Here is a 17,861-nt window from a genome sequence, read left to right as displayed (position 1 = left end):
CACTACTACCAAGATGTTACTATAGGGTGATATAGTGGGAAAAAATGCACCAAATGCAAACTTTTAGACTATAGTTAACAGTAGTATCTTAACATTCTTCCACCAGTTGTAACAAAGGTACCACACTGAAGCTAAGTGTTATTAATAGGGGGTTATATAAAGGAGCATGGGGTTTTTCTTTTTGGAGCTATAAAGACATTTAAAATTGATTGTGGCAAGTTAAGAGCCACTGATTGTAAACTTTGGATGGACAGTATTGTATGGTATGTCAATAAAACTCTGTTAAAAAAAAGTGCTCTGTAAACTACTAAGGCATTCTGTTTTTTAAGTATAAGGTATAAGCACATTCTTTTTTATAACACTGTTACCCTTTTCTCTACAAAAATGAAAAAAGGTTTCTTTAATTACAAAAGTGACTTCTAATGGCTCAAAGTATTCATAATGATCTGTAATGTTTCTACACAAAATAACTAGCTAAGCTTCTCAAAACTCATTATAATTTGAATGCAGCTCCATTCAGAGGAACAAAAATAGAAGGAATTGCATGTCCCAAACTTGTTCCTGTTATTTTATAAATTCCTCATTTCAGAGAAGTCAGAACTCTTTCCATCTAGAATCTTTTAACACCACTGACAGTGAACAAAAAAGCTACTGAGCAAAGATATGACACCATAATAATTTAAATCCCATTCAAAGGAATGAGGTCAAAAGTACTGAAAACTAATATCCTTTTAAAAAAAGGGAGAGTACAGTTTACCCACTTGACAAACTTCTCTCCTTACTCCAAAGTACAAACAATTTTGGGCTAGTCCCTCAAAACTACATGGCATTCATTCAATGGAATGGTACACAATTACAAAAAAGAATGTAGATCAACACTTACAAACATGGAGATCTTTCTATAATATAATGTTGAATGAAAAAAGCAAGTTGCAGAACAAGTAAAATGATCTTTTTTATTAAAAAACAAAGGGGTGCTCAGGTGGTTCAGTGGCAGATTGTTTGCCTGCCATGCAGGAGACAGGGGTTCAATACTTGGCCCATGCACCCCAAAAAACAAAAACAAAAACAAAAACAAAGCAAACCAACAAAAAAGCCAAACACATTCAAAGGCAGGCAAAATAATGAAAGTAGCCAACTTGGGTAAGTGGCAAATTTTCTATATTTTGTAGATTTCCTTTTTCTCAATTATAAGCATTTATTACTTTTATATCAGGGAGAAAATACTGCTCTCATTTGGTAGCCAAGCAAAAAATCTATCCCTGCTTCCATCTAAATAAGCCACAGATCACAATCACTGCATTTTAGTGTCTAAAGAGAAAGAAATTTTTAGTACCACTTATTATTTGATCACCGACAATCATCTGTACTTAACTCATCCTGAGAAGTAAAATATAAACTGCTCTTAAAAATGAAAAATAAAATAAAATAAAAATCAGCAGAGCTAGAGGTATTATCATTAAAATCCTTTCAGAAAAAGATCCCCACTGGCAACCAGCCCTTAAAGTTTCTCTTTTTTGAAGCTGTATCATTCCAGTCTGTGGAAAAGAAGTAGACATTGCCATCAGAAACCCACACGAAACAAATCAATTTTTTAAAGACCATCAAGGGAATTGCTAATTATTGGTTACTCTGGATATTTTTCTATCAATGTATCAAGTTAACATTCATAGGAAATTAAAAATTTAAATTAAACTTAAGTGTTCCACAGGAATTTGTCACAATATTACATTTTATAAAAGCCTTTGGCTACATCCTCATGTAACCTATGGACTGTAGTTAACGCTACAATTATAATATCCTTTTGTCAACTGTAATAAAGGTATCAAACTAATACATATTGTTAGTGATAGAGGAGAAGGGCTGACATGGGAATGCTGTATTTTCTACATTTTTCTGTAAACTTACAACCTCTAATTTTTTATAATCTATGAAAACAATTTTTTTTATCTTCTTCAAAAGTACCATATAAGGTATTTTGTCTTACAGTATTACATTACATACAAAGTGACATATAAATTCCTTTTAGATATTATTGCCAAGAAAAAACTTCTTTTATTAGACAATGAGAAATATACAATGCACCTTTATTTCAGTTTTTGTCTTAGCTGCTAGGAGGCTCAGAACTAAATTCCCAAACTACAATAGTCTAGATTTCTGGCATATCTTCTGGTATTTTCTATGGCTACAGATCTTTTAGTATGTCTGATTTATCATATATCTTTTATCAAGCTGCTTAATAATCAGGCATAAGATGGCTATAGTCAATATCGTGAATCTGAATTTTAAAAAAGGCTAATAAAGTACTTAAGAGACAGCAAACACCACAAACTCACTGAACCTAATTTTCAAATGACAAGGATGAGAGCAATGCAGATGGCATTCAATTCTGGTGAAGAAAATAATAAAAATATACAAGTGTTCCCTAATGGAAAACAGTCTAAAATTGAGTGTAATGATGACTGCACAACTAGTGATGATACTATTAGACACCGACTGCATACTTTGGATGGAATATATGATATGTGAATTTATCTCAATAAAATCTGCATACACAAAAATTAAGTTTGTTTCATTTTACTTACCATGCCTTTTCAAATCAATAGGACATTTTAACTATAAGGAAAAAATTTACATACCTTATGTAAACAAGTGTCCACTACCCAATTGCACACATTTTCCAGGTCAGCAGATACCTCAAGCCTAGATTTAACAAATTCACAGAGCTCCTCATTACTCATAACATCCCAGATCCCATCACATGCCAAGATGATAAATTCATCCTCTTCTGCTCTTAAAATTTCATAAACCTCAGGCTCTGGTGAAACAAGTTGTTCTGTTGGGCCCTTGCCATCAACACACTTGTAATCATAGTCCCCTAGAGCACGAGACACTGCTAATGAACCATTAACACGCTGTATCATTACGCTGCCTCCTGCATTTTGGATTCGCTCCTTCTCCCTTGGATTGCAAGGTTTGTGATCCTGGGTAGAAAAGCAGACTTGTCCACTCCTATATAAAACAGCACGTGAATCACCACAGTTGATAAAGTAAATATGTTTAGGTGAAATCATAACTCCTACTGCAGTTGAACCACTCCTGTCCATCCCATTTCTGAGGTCTGAAAAATTACGCATGTATTCATCAATTTTTAAAAAGCCAGTTCTTATACCATTCTTGACATTTTCCACTGAAGGCTCAAGAGCAGATCCTGATTTTCCAGTCGCCCTAAAGTCTTCATTATTAGTGATGTGTTCTAATAAATGTGTTGAGCAGAAATTTGCCACTCGGGATCCAGCATGACCATCATAAACTGCAAAAAATGACCAGTCTTCCAAGCCGTGAGGAATACCTACAACAGCTGTGTGTGCATCTTCCATTTCCACTCTCCATCCTTGCATGCTGCTCAGGCCATAACGTAAACCATTCCCAGCACCATGAGCATTATGTTTCTCAGTTTTGGGCTTATCTAAAAATGCACCCATGTTTAGTAATGAATCTGAAAGAAAAAAAATGAGGGTGTTTAATTATTTAATTTTGATAAAAACTTTATCTACAATATTCCACCTATTCTCTACTAATGCTTAGCTCCAGTATATTTTACAAATTTAAAATTTAATGGAACCCAAAAATCAAGAATTTTTTTCCCCTGCATCCTTCTTCTACAACAGTGGCTTCTCAACTCTAGCACATTAGAATCACCAGACCAATTAAATTTGAATCTCTGGAGGTGGCAGAAATATGACAGCATTTTTTAAAAGTCCCTCTGGTGATTCCAATGTGCAGCCAATGTTGAGAAACACTGTTCTAGGGGAAAGGAAAACTAAGATAATTAGCTTAGTTAAGAATTTTTTTTAAACTCAATTTACAAGATAAGTCATGGTTCAATAGACTAAACAATGAGAATACTCAGAATGGTGCAACATCTTATTCAACGTACTTAAGTAGAAAAGTATAGTAATATATTTTAGAATGCTTTCCAAAAACAAGTATTGAAATTAAAATTTTTTTGCCTAGTGATCCTGAAGACAAGCCCAAAATTCAATTAAAACAAAAACGCTCCAAATAAACCTTTGGCTTAATTAATCAAGGTCTTATCATACATCAAATTGAAAATTGCAAACTTATTACTTGAATTGTATTTTTTTTAAGATAATAATATAGAGCTAAAGAATAATTCATAAAATAGCACTCAGACAATTTCTGCTCAGTGACAGCTGACAAAAACTTAAAAAACACCTTGGGTTTTTAAGTTTTTGTCTGTGTTTTTAACTGTAAGTACTATACTATGCAACAGCAACACCCTACTACCCCCACCCAACTTTGCTATTAAGGTAGAATAAAACTTTTCCACATTCAAATAACTTATCCTGGAATAGTGGTTCTCAAGGGTGCATGTAAAAATTACAATGACCTGGTATGCTTCCTACTTAAATCCAAACCCTTAGCCCTAACACTCACCAGCTACGTGACATTGGCCAAGTTCCTTAATTACCTGTTCTTCAAATTCCTCCTTCGTCAAACGGGTATAGTAATAATAGTACCTACTTTACAGGGTTTTTGTGAACAAAGAGTAAATGTGAAGTAGTTGAAAAATAGTGAACACTATAAAATGCTGTTAATATTTGCTCAAAAATGGAGAGTCTAATAGACCCATCCTTACTTCCAAAGACTTTCGGTAACTCTTGGATAGGACCTTTCAAAAAAGCACATCTGGTGATCTAAGAATCACATTTTGTGACACTAGTCCAGATCAACAGGCTTACATTTAGATTTAAGTATCTCTCTTTACCTGACTTTTCAAAATCCTATGTCCCCATTTATAAAAACCTTATGAACCACCTAGTTATTATATACAAAGTAAAGAAAGAAAAAAGCAATAGTTTTCAAAGCATTCTTGAACAAGTAGTTACAGGACAGATCCCAGAGTATGTCATGGGCTACCATACCATCATCTCAGGTTTTTCCTTCTAGCTACTTCAGAACATTGGAAGCTAACAGGAATAAATATTTTTTTACCATCACAATCTGCTTTTTTTCTTTTTCATGAAAAATAACATATACACAAAAAAACAATAAATGTCAAAGCACAGTACAATTAGTTGTAGAACAGATTTCAGAGTTTGTGAAGCATCAATTTTATATACATACCCTATTTACAGATCACATAAATTTTATATTTATGTGTAAGTTATATATAATACTGTTCTAATAACTACATACATGTTTATTTTTTTAAAAAAAAACAGCAATTTTGAAAGACTACTGAGCTGCTGCAAGAAAGTATGAAGTTGTGAGGCATGCAACTAGATGAATGAAACTTAAGAGCTATATGTTCAATGAAATGTCAGGAACAAAAAGACAAATATTATCATGCCTCAGTTATATGGACTAACTATAATATAAAAATTTGGTGAACTAAAGTCAAGAGCATGGGTTATCAGGTTGGAGCCTATTATAAAGGGTCCTAGATTGCAAGCTCTTACAGCAGTCACATACATTCAGGAGGTGTAACTGTTAATTCTAAATTCTGAGATACCGAGCTGTTCGTATGATCTTTCCTAGAAACTTTCGGTATTTATGTGACACCTGAGACTCAGAGTCTAACAGCCCTGAAGCTATGAAAGTCAGCAGTACCCCACAGAGAAACTGTTTTAGAAGTTGAAACAGTGGTCAGACATCGAATAGAAATATGAATGAAGCTGGGGATAGGACTAAGGTATATCAGAAGACTAGGTAAAGGATGTTATCATCCATATGTTAAAACTCCAACTTCTGTGTGAGACTAAAGGGAGAGATGTTTATTTGGTGCAAAATTTATATTACGGGTAGCGCATTTCCTAATTTAACTTGTATGGTCAATTTAGCTGAACACCATAAGTACAGGGAATCTTGAGTAGGGCACGAAACTTTCTTGGTTTGTCCAGGTTAGTGTGATTTGGACAGTGAATAAAGAAGTATTTGCAAAATCTCCTGAGGGGAATTGGGAGAAAGGGGGAAAGATTCAACTTCTCTATTTGGAGAATTTCTGATACTCTTGTAAGCGGTGGGGACAACCAAATCAACAGGCCAAGCCCTTGGGTTCGCCCCAATGAAACTTATTTCCGCAAAGGAAGTCTAAGCCTACTTAAAATCAGAGTTACCCCCAGAGAACCTGTTTTGTTGCTTAGATGTGGCCTCTCTCTCTAAGCTGACATGGCAAGTGAACTCACTGCCCTCCCCACCCCTACGTGGGAAATGACTTCCAGGGGTATAAATCTCCCAGCAACATAGGACAGAAATCCTGGGATGAGCTAGGACCCGGCATCAAGGGATTGAGAAAACGTCTTGAGCAAAAGGGAGAAGAGAGAAATGAGAAAAATCAAGTGTCAGTGGCTAAGAGATTTCAGAATCAAGAGGTTATCCTGGAGTTTATTCTTAAGCATTAGAGATATTCCCTTTCAATTTGTGGTGTATTTGAGTGGCTAGAGGGAAGTGCCTGAAACTGTAGAGCTGCGTTCCAGTAGTCTTGTTTCTTGAAAATGATTGTATATAATGATAGAGTTTTTACAATGTGACTGTGTGATTGTAAAAACCTTGTATCTGATGCTCCCTTTATCTAGGGACAGATGAGTAAAAAATAAGGATAACAAAAATAAACAAATAATAGGGGGAACAAAGGTTAAAATAAATTGGGTCAATAATGGTCAATGAGAGGGAAGGGTAAGGTCTATAGAATCTATGAGGTTTTTTTTATTTCTTTTTCTGGAGTGATGCAAATGTTCTAAAAAAATGATCATGGTGATGAACACACAACTATGAGATGATGTTGTGAGCCATTGATTGTACACCACGTACGGAATATTTGTATGTTACAAATGTTTGTGTTTGTATGTTGTTTTCTCTATAAAAATATTTTTTAAAAAGACTAAAAAATAAATAGATAGAGCTATAAATAAATAGCATGATATAGCAGACTGCAAAGAAGTCTGATCTGAAAATAACCCCCTGCAGAGGGAACCAGGTGACTAATCTGAGAGGGTTAATAATCCTCCTATCTCTTATTATTTAAGTTTTGCTCTAAGGAATCACTATAACATCTAATCATAATATTCTTTCATCTTATTTGAGACATTGTACAATAAGGAAATACCTCTACAGAATTTACTATGTGCCAGGTATTATTTTAAATGCTTTATGAACATTAACTCATTTAAATTTTACCTTATAGAAAAACAAATATCAAAAAAGCAAACAAGTATCAAAGAGACCTTTGACCAAGAATCTGTATACACAGACCAAGAATCTGTAAACATAATATTTTTACCAAATGACATCAGATTTCGTCAAATTCTCCTTCCCCTTACAAGTGGCATGCTATCTCAAGTGCACAAATCTTGTTTATTAGAACAATCTGTCAGAACCATCTGCTTCCTATCAAAAAGACAAGGTGCCATTAGGCATGTCTCAGGACCACAGATAAGATTTTCCCTAAGGGTTTTTGAAAACTAGTATGCTATGGTTTTTTAATTAAAATAGTAATAATAATAATGTCTAATTTTTCCATGAGCTCTATATGACAGGCACTGTACTAATAGACAAACATGTATTATATCATATTTAATTCCAATTACAACTTAGTAAGGTTAGCACTATTAGTATTTATATTTTATAGATAACTGGTGTCACCTGCGTATCTGATCATATAATGTTAAGTGATGAGTAAGGATATAAGCAAGACTAGTCTACAGCCTGTATCCCTAAATTCTGTACAACACAGACAAATGCATTAACATGTTTTCTTCTTTTCAAAAATCAAAAATCACTAAATAAATGTTTAGGGTTCAAAAGGCAAGAGTACTACTAAATGTAGTAGTAACATATATGGCCATGTAACGTAGTATCCTAGACTGAACAATGTAGTATCCTATACTAAACCCTGAAAGAAAAGAAAGGACATTACCAGAAAAACTGGCGAAATCTAAACAAAATCTGTAGTTTAGTTAAAAGAATAGTTCCAATCTTGGTTCCCTACTTATGACAAACATACCACGGTCATGTAGGTTAATTTAAAGAAAACTAGGAGCTGGGTGAGGGGTATACGGAAACTCTCTGCACTATTTTGGCATCTTCCCTATGTATCTAAAATTATTCCAAAATAAAAAGTTTAATAAAAAAATTTTAAGTCAGAGGTAAGCATCATTCCTATCAAAGTGTTGGAAACAGCAAGGGTTAAACTGGCTATGGGAAACCTAGCCACCTACGATTTTGCCAATTACGCTAATGTGGCCTAGAAATTTATTCTAAAAAAACCAAGATAACATAATAATTCAGAAACTCTGAGCTGGTGCTTCTATCTCTGAGAAGTTACCTAAAAGAAACAACTTAAATTGCAAGCAAATATTACTGTATTATGCCAAAATGTCAAAAATACTAATAGTATTACTATATTAAAAAATAATCCTCTATAACAAAACAGCAGTACAAAAATAGTTCTATATTTGGAAATCGGTGATAAAATTCACCATAATAGCAACAGATCAAAAGAGAAAAAACTGTGTATGATCACGTTCTTTACAGAGCTTTTTATATTGAAGATAAAAATAACTTGCATGTGGAGTAAATCCACAGCAGTGACTGTCAGCCAAAGAGGATTTCACATCTAAGAGGCCATCTGGCAACCTCAAGACATTTTTACATTGTGGTTATCATTACCTGGGGGACTAAGCGGGAAGAGTGTCACTGGCCTCTGGTCAGTAAGGAGCATGGATGCTATTAAACATCCTACCATGCACAGGGCAGCCTCCACAACAAGAATTAATGATCCAAACTGTCAATAGAGCGGTTGAGAAACCATGACCTACAGGGAGAAGTATTATATAACCATTTTAAAAGGTTGCTAAAATTTTTAAAAGCATGGGGAAAGCATATTCACAATGTGGGTTCATGGAAAATAGCACAATCTATTAAAGTTATTGGACGTTAAAGGTAAACAAAGAATTCCATAGGGATCCAAACCCTCGATTCCTAATACTCTAAATAAAACCACTTACAGCAGAAGAGGGAAGTAAATATATCAGGCTAGTCTCAGTCCCCCAAACTGAAATTCAGTCACTTCTGTCTGAACACTTCAAGGAAGCAAAGACTAAGACAAGTATTTTATATCTCACTACATAAACACACATACAAGACTGCAATTTTATTCTAATAATTGTTTATTTATTAGTAAATAAAATAGGAGAACAAATTCCAGCTAAACAAGAGGTAACTACAGAAGAATTGGTGGTAAACATGAATAACCATCAATTAGAAACAATAACTAATACATTACTGAATGCATAGCAAAAAAATGAAGATAAGAGGTAGCATAAGCATGTGGATTTATTTCATGGGGGACAACAGTCAGATTTGTCTAAAGCTATTAAATAGTGACAAGTATATTAATTAAAAAGTGGTAAAGATAATAGTGCTGAATTATGTACATGGATGTTGTTGAAAGGGGAAGTTTTGGGCCATATATGTAACTAGAATGAAAGAAGATAAAACATGGGATTGTATAACACAGTAAACCTGTATTGGATGGAATGGGATTAACAGTACAAGTATAAGAAGTTGTTTTACGAATTTTAACAAATGTATAAAGCTAGTGCATTGTGTTGATGATGGGGTAGTATACAGGGAAAAAATAAACCTAATGCAAACCAAAAAAAAAAAAAATTCAGACTTTTAAAAAAAGCCCACATTGAGATACCACTTCACAACAACTAAAATTGGCTACTATTTAAAAAATAAATACATAACAAGTGTTGGAGATGATATAGAGAGACAAATGTTCATTCACTGTTGGTGGGAATATGAAATGAGGCAGCCACTGTGGAAAACAGTTTGGTGTTTCCTCAGAAAGTTAATTACCATGTGTGCCATTTTAAAACTGCTGGGTATCCCAGAGAAGCTATGCTCTTTAATCCTCATTCATCATTGCTGGGTGGGATCCTTTTGATTACACTGTTTCTATGGAGATGTGACCTACACAGCTGTGGTGGGACCTGTTGATTAGGTGGTTTCCATGAAGGCAGTCTCTATCCATTCAAGGTGGGGTTTCTTATCAGAGTCCTTTAAGAGGAAATCATTTTAGAAAAAGCTTCTAAGCCCACTTAGTCAGAGACCTTTGGTGATGTTACCATAACCCTTCCCAGCTAACAAAGGTGTCAAGAAGACATCAGCCCTTCTTGAGGGAGGGAACCTCTTATCGGTGCCTTAATTTGGACATTTTCACGGCCTTAGAACTGTAAACTTGCAACTTAATAAATTTCCTTCTTAAAAATCATTCCATTTCTGGTATACTGCTATCCAACAGCTTTAACAAACTAATACACCATGTTTCCCAGCAATCCCACTTCTTAGTATACACTTAAATGAACTGAAAGCAGAGACTTGAACAGACATTTGCACACTAATGTTCATAGTATCTTTATTCACCTCTGTTAAAATATGGAGTGGATAAGCAAAATGTGTTATATACATACAATGAAATATTACGCAGCTGTGAAAAAGAACAAAGTTCTGATATATGCAACAACACAGATGAACCCTGAAGACATATTGAGCCAAATAAGCCAAAAACCAAACAAATATTGTATAACACCACAGGTATGAAATAATTTGTATAAGCAAATTCATATGGTGAGAAATTAGAATACAGGTTACCAGGGACTAGGGAAGGGGTAGGAGGAATTTAAAGCAAAACTGGTAGAGAATTTCGAGTGGGGGTGATGGGAAAGTCTTGGTAATGGATGATGGTGATATTACCCAACATTGTGATCGTAATTATCATCTCAAAATTATTATATATATGAATATGGTTAAAGGGGGAAATTTCCGTTTTTATCTAAGTTACTAAAATGAAAGTAAAAAAAACAAGGGCATTATTGGGAGAACTATAAAAATTGGAATATGCACTGCATGCTTTGTATCAACATTACATTTCTTGAACTGGTACTTAAGGTGACTACATAGTGAGTGACCTTTTTCTCAGAAAATGTACCTGGAAGTATTCAGCGTTAGTGTTACACAACCTACTCTCAAATGTTTATTAGATAAGACAGATAGAAATGATATAATATAATGTCACAAAATGCTAAAAGTTGATAAATCTGGGTATTCAAGTGAGGAGTTATACTGGAGTTCTATGTATTGTTTTTTGTATTATTTTTTGCAGCTTTCCTGTAAGTCTGACATCATTTCAAAACAAAAGTAATAAAAAAGAAGAGGAGGATGACCAAAATCAGATGGTCAAGATAATGTGGGGACATATTAGAAGTACACTAATTTCCTCACCTCTCAGATTCTATTAAAATATACAGAATTCACTCTATTATAAAGTTATAGGAGTAATGGTTTGCAAAATATATAAATTACAGGAAAAGAACACATATCAAAATTAAAGAAAAGAAAATAAGACAGTAATATATTTAATTTCTTAAAACATTTGTTGCAGACTGAATCATGTCCACCATAAGACATGGTCAAGTCCTAACCCGGTCCTGTAGATGTGAACTCATTAGTAAATGGAATCTTCAAAGGTCCTACTGAGATGAGACCAAACTGAATCAGGAAAACCTTAATTCAGTATGACTGGAGAAGAAACATAGACAGAGAATCAGACCCTTGAGCAAAAGGAGTAGAAGTCACAGGAGGAGACAGAAGAAGATAGATTATCATATGAAGGAGGCAGAGACTGACTGGCAGTAAGCCACATCAAAATGCTACAGACTTCGGAGACAGCATGGTCCATCAAAATCTTGATTATGGAATTCTAGCCTCCAAAACTGTGCAACAGTAAATTCTTATTGTTTAAGCCAACTGGTATATCTCATTTGTTGTAGCAGCCCTAGCAAACTAAAACATTAAACACAGAAAGCACCCAAAACAATGACAAAACTCAGATCAAATGGATTAACATATTAACAATATAAATTCATCTATTATTTAAAAACATAGGATTCTTAAGTTGGAACACTCAAAAAGTCCATCAACCTAAATGCTATATATATTTTTTGTTTTTTATAAATGTTGTGTTAGTTAATTTTTTTAAAAAAAAAAAAACAGCAGGACAGTTAATGTTGGAAATATCGCACAGAGATTTCAAAACTGATTTTCAGGCTAGTTTCTAAGAGAATTAGGTGAGTGTTTACTAAAATGACACTTTTCATGCAAATATCAGCAGGGTTGGTAGTGGTGACTGTACTACACTCAGTTTCCAAAACCAACTTTCATGCTAGCTTCACAGAGAGTTGAGTGTTGTTACAAGATGCAGTTTTTCACTCAAATAAGAGCAGGGCAGTTAATGGTGGCAATAGTGCACTCAGTTTCAAAACTGATATTCATGCTAGCTGATAATTTTTCCCTGAAGTTCTTACCCTGGATATTCCCAAAACGCAATGATGTTTAGCTATGCTGAATCAACATTTACTAGAGAATCAGGGATCACATTTTGTTGTGAATTTTTAAATCAGATCTCTGGTTCACTGTTATAGCTTTTTATCCTTTGGGGGAATTTTATTCCTTCCCTAATTGCTCTTTTTTCATTCTTCTGGCATGCATAAATAATTTGCTTCCATTTTTTTTGCATTTTATACCTCATAAGCATTAGTATTTCATCATTTCAAACACTATTTGTTTCCCACCTATGAACATTTATTGTTTGTTTGTTGGTCTATTTGGTCTATGTTGTTGGTCTATGGTCTATTGATTTGTTTGTTTGCCACAAAAGTTTAAAAAATACCAATGAGGAAGATTTGCTATCATTTTAGAGTTTGTTGTAGTTATTGTTGCTGTTTTCTTATGGGTGAGTGGATATGTGAAAAATCCTGGTTTTAATTTAATAAATATAGCTAAATGTATATTAAAAAAAAAAAAGTATTAGAGGACGGGACACAGTGGCTCAGCAGGCAGAGTTCTCGCCTGCCATGCCCGAGACCCAGGTTTGATTCCTGGTGCCTGCCCATGCAAAAAAAAAAAAAAAAAGTATTAGATAAGTTATGGATTTACAAAACAATCACACATAAAATTTAAAATTTGCAAAAAAACACCCACATCAATAGTTGCACTGGTGTGCAAAATTTGGTAAATTTCATGATAACACATTTTTTGTAATTCTACTATTTTTTTTTTTTAGAGTTAGCATTCCTTTTTTTTTTTTTTTTTTAAAGAGAGAGGGAGGAAGGGAAGGAAAGACAGAGAAGGAAGGAAGGATAGAAGGAAGGAAGGGAGGAAGAAAGGGAAACATTTTTAAACATTTTCTTGTTTTATTATATTTTGTCTGTTTGCCTGCTTTCTACATGGGCTGGGGCCGGGAATCGAACCGGGGCCCCCCGGCACGGCAGGCAAGCACTCCTGCCCGCTGAGCCACCGCGGCCCGCCCCAGCATTCCTTTTAAAAGCTCTATTTTTTTTCTCAGTAGCATAAGTTTTTCTGTTTCATCAATAAAAATTTCATGCCACCACAAACACAATTTGGATTTCTGATCTTGTGGATTTTTAAATAAAAATCATCAATCAATAAAACAAAATGGCCTAAAAAGCATACACATTATTGTCTCAATCAAAGTTTTTAAAAATATTTTTATAGAGAAATATCCACACACGGACAGTCCAAGCACATCATACAATTGATGGCTCACAATATCATCACATAGTTGTGTATTCTTCACCATAATCACTTTTGGAACATTTGCATCATTCCAGAAAAAGAAATAAAAAAGAAAAGAAAGCCATGCATACCCCTTACCCTCCCTCCTCTCACTGACCCACAGTATTTCAACCCACCCAATTTTTACCTTTTATCTCCCTATTATTTATTTATTTACTATCCTTACATATTTTTTTACTCATCCGTCCACACCCTGGGTAAAAGGAACATCAGACACAAGGTTTTCACAATCACACACATTGTATAAGCTATATAGTTATACAACCTTCTTCAAGAATCAAAGCTACTAGCTCCATAGTTTCACTAGCCACTCCAATACATCATGAACTAAAAAGGAGTATTCTATATAAAGTGTAAGAATAACCTCCAAGATAACCTTCCAACTCTGAAATCTCTCAGTCACTGAAATTTTATTTGGTCTCATTTTTCTCTTCCCCTTTTTGGTCAAGAAGGCTTTCTCATTCCCATGATGCCAGAACCCAGCTCATCCCTGGGAGTCAGGGCCCACATTCCCAGGGAGATTTATACCCCTGGGAGTCATGTCCAGTTTTTCACTGTGATTTAGCATTGTTACAGTCACATTTAAGAAATGCAATTGTGCCTAAAAAATTAAAAACCAATGAAGATTTTCATTCAGACTTTCATACACTAAAAGGGTTTTATAGTTGATATATCAAATATTCTATATGTGTTACTCTGGTGGATTGGAGCTGTATGTACCCCAGAAAAACATGCTATCAAACAATCCATTCCGGCGGGTATGAACCCACTGCATGCAGAACTTTCTGATGAGGCCACCTCAAGCAAGGGACAGCCGACCCCTGAGTCCCCTACAAGTGGAATGAAATTCAGAGAAAAAGACATGGGAAGCAAAAAGCCAAAAATCAATAAAATCTGAAAGAGAACAGAGAAACTAGGAGAGGCCACCCTGTACATTACCACGTGACAGAAGTGACAAGCATCAACTGTTGCTAACAGCCAGGCCCAGAATGGCAGTCCTTGGGAAGAAACCATCACATTGTTGATGATTTGATGTGGCTCTTCTCTCAGATTCATAAGCATAAGCCAAACAGTCCCACTGTTTAAACCAATTTCCATTGCTTGCGCAGTCAGGAAATCTAAGTTAGTTTAGAGTAAGGATTTTCTATGTTTATTTCATGGAATAACATCCAGTACTGATAACCTATTATTCTTCTATGATCACCTCTAAATGGTATAAAGAATTTCCTGCCTGATTTCCTGTTTTACTGATTATTTCTACTCTGAATTTTCTTATTCATATCAAGACTGGAGTTGATGTGAAGTCACCCACAGAATGATTACAAACATAGGGTTCCTTCAAGCAGAGTTTTCTTATGTTAAGGATAAACTATAATGAAGACATTTCCACGTTAATTACACTGACATAGATATACTTCCATGTGTGAATTCAGTGATTAGTTTAAAGTTTAGGGCTGTGGGCCCAAATTTCCACATTTATTATATTTAGTATAAAAAACAGTATAATCTCTCATGCCATCTAAGGTTATGCATATGTTTTCCCTCAAGAATTAATGTTCTTATATTAACACAAAAGCTTTGACCAAAGACTTTCCTACATAGATGATAATCCTGTGTGTTTTCTCCAGAATGATCTGCTTCTGTTGACTAAAGTTTGTTGGATGACTGGTGGCCCCTTCACACTGATTACAAATATATGGTTTCTCTCCTGTGTGAGTTATTGTGGAAATAAAAGTTAGAATGTGTCCATCCCTGAGATGGCACAAAGAGTGGCACAGGGAAGACTCAAGACACTGGAAGGGTGGTTAGGGCCTCCAGGACCAACATATCCATCCAGTGTTTCAGGGAGATAGTGACAACTCCGATAAGCAATATGTTCTGAGGCAGAGGGAAGTGAGGGCTTTGAGATGAGGTCAATCACTACCACAATAAAAAAAGGAAAGCCAATGAAGCACAGATGTACTTCAGGTGGAGTCGGGCAGAAGTTGACTCCCGACTTCCAATTCCCTGAAGGCTTTTGGCCAAAATCTTTTTTCCTGAAAATTTATTTCCTCTATGTTCAGTTCGGTAAAAAAGGAGAGTTCCTTTCTGTCACTTCTAGTATAGAGATCGGAAATCATTGTCTCCAAATTGGAAGCAGGAGATTCACTGGGACCAGCTTCTGTACAGTCTGTGGTCATACTTTCATTCAATGTTTAAAATTTTTGAACACCACATTAAAAATATTTTTTGCCTCATCTCTTCTGCTGCCCTGGACACTAACTTTATAAGAGCCCCATGGATGTTACTAGACCTGCAGGACCCACGGAAGAGGCAAACACAGTTCTGAGACTAACTCAGGTCATGTCCACCCAGCATAAAACCGTCATTTTCTGTGGTTCCCATTTGGTTCATTCTCTACATTCTTAGAGATAAGCCACTGGAGCTCCTTACATCAATATTTTTGCTGATACTGCACATTTTTAAAGAACTGCCTGAGGACCTTGGAGGAAATACAGATAACAAGAAGCCCACAACCCTCAAGTCATTAGAAACTGGAGGCACACGGACACCAAGTACTACAATTTAAAAACCCACCTGGCAACAAAGAGACACCAAAAAGTGAAATGAAGATTCATTTGAAATACTGTATTATTTAAAAATTCCTTGAAGAATATTCAGCACAAAATTAAATTACATAAAAAACCTTGTAATACCTTTTACAGAAGTTTAAAATGTATAGCTTAGAAAGTATCAATAGCAGTTAGCAAAAAAGCAATGAAAACAGGCTTCTAATCAGGTGATCAGGTGATCTAAGAAGTCAGCAAGCAATCAGAAGGTGAAATCTGTCCTGTTATAACCTTTACTGAGACTCTTAAAGGCTATTTTTATTGTTTTTTTACAATGTGTCAAAATATAGCCATCTTTAAGAGAACTGTGGTACCTGTGCCTTTTCCTTATATTTTGAAAGTGCAGGAACACCCATACACAAAACCTGCTTTTGCTTTTTAGAAATGTCCACAGCAATGGCAAAAAAACTTCCAGTTGCACTGTTTCTGAAAGTGATGCAAGAGATAAATTGGATTACATGATTTTAATGTACTAAAACTAAGGAACCACCCTGAACCAATCAAAAAAAAAAAAAAAAAAAAAAAAGACTAGCAGCAAATGCAATGAAAAAGAAATTATCCACAATTAGATAACCTGTGTTTCTAGAAACAAACTGCCTACAATGATTCAAGAAAAAATAGATGATTTCAAAAAGCCCAATAACAAGTTGAGAGATTGAATCAGTTATCAAATACCCTACAAAGTGAATTTTACCAGACATTCCAAGAAGTAACACCAGCCCTGTCCAAACGCTTCTAAACAATTAAAAATACTTTCCAACTCATAAGGCCAAGCACCATTCTAATACCAAAGCCAGATAAAGATCTTACAAGAAAAAATATATACATATATAGCTCAATACCCCTAATGAATGCAGTTGTAAATATCCTCAACCAAGCACTAGCACCAATCCAACATACATTAAAATAATAATACAGAAGTGACATCATAAACATGGCGACATAAACAGCTGCTAAAAACCACTTCCCAGAAATTCAGTGAAAAGGAGAACAATTTCTCGCTCATTCAGAACTGTGGAGGAAGGTAGAGACTAGAGAAATACTCCACAAATGCAGAATCAAAGGAAAAGAAAAATATGGTAGGAAACTTACGTTTTGGATCCAGCCATCCTCTCCCCTCCCCCTCACTCAGTCCTACACAGCTAGGTGAGAGGCAGCACTCCTCCCACTTTTCACCAGTGGCACAGGCTATAAAATCTCTCACAGCAGTGAGACAGATCCCCACCTACATTCATACACAGAGAACAAAATCCACTAAGTCTCACAGTGGGACTTAAGCCACTGGGTAGGGCAGAATACAAAAGAACAGTAAGGAGGATTTTCCAAAATGGAGAACTAAGGAGGACCACAAAATCTTCCCTAAAAGCATCAAGGAACCAGGCAGAGACTACCCAAATCCACTATGTGGAGACCTGGGGCACAGGAGAGGACATTTCAAGGCCCAAGTCAGTGACGGACAAAGAGTTTGAGAAAACGTATACAAAGACTGTGCCTCTAGACTTGGGTCCTAATATCCATCCCCCACTGAGGGAAACAGCAGTTGGAGGCCCAATCCTTGCGTGG

The 17,861-nt window shown here is 35.2% G+C and overlaps 1 protein-coding gene across 10 annotated transcripts in view; it reads right to left on the bottom strand.

The window, feature by feature from the left end:
- PPM1B (protein phosphatase, Mg2+/Mn2+ dependent 1B) overlaps positions 1-17,861 on the bottom strand; it is a 147,703-nt gene that overhangs the window by 57,463 nt on the left and 72,379 nt on the right. For 6 of the 10 annotated variants that reach the window (XM_077134126.1, XM_077134123.1, XM_077134122.1 and 3 more), the window contains one exon: positions 2,640-3,499. In XM_077134126.1, coding sequence (XP_076990241.1) covers positions 2,640-3,485 — 846 coding nt within the window. In that variant the 5' untranslated portion in view covers positions 3,486-3,499. Of the gene's footprint in view, positions 1-2,639; positions 3,500-8,694; positions 9,182-17,861 lie in introns of those variants that run through there. The other 4 variants (XR_013164240.1, XM_077134127.1, XM_077134128.1 and 1 more) reach the window with 4 other exon arrangements.

This window comes from Tamandua tetradactyla, chromosome 17 (genome assembly GCF_023851605.1).
Source record: "Tamandua tetradactyla isolate mTamTet1 chromosome 17, mTamTet1.pri, whole genome shotgun sequence".
Lineage (NCBI taxonomy): Eukaryota > Metazoa > Chordata > Mammalia > Pilosa > Myrmecophagidae > Tamandua > Tamandua tetradactyla.
This window is presented reverse-complemented; position numbering and strand designations above follow the sequence as displayed.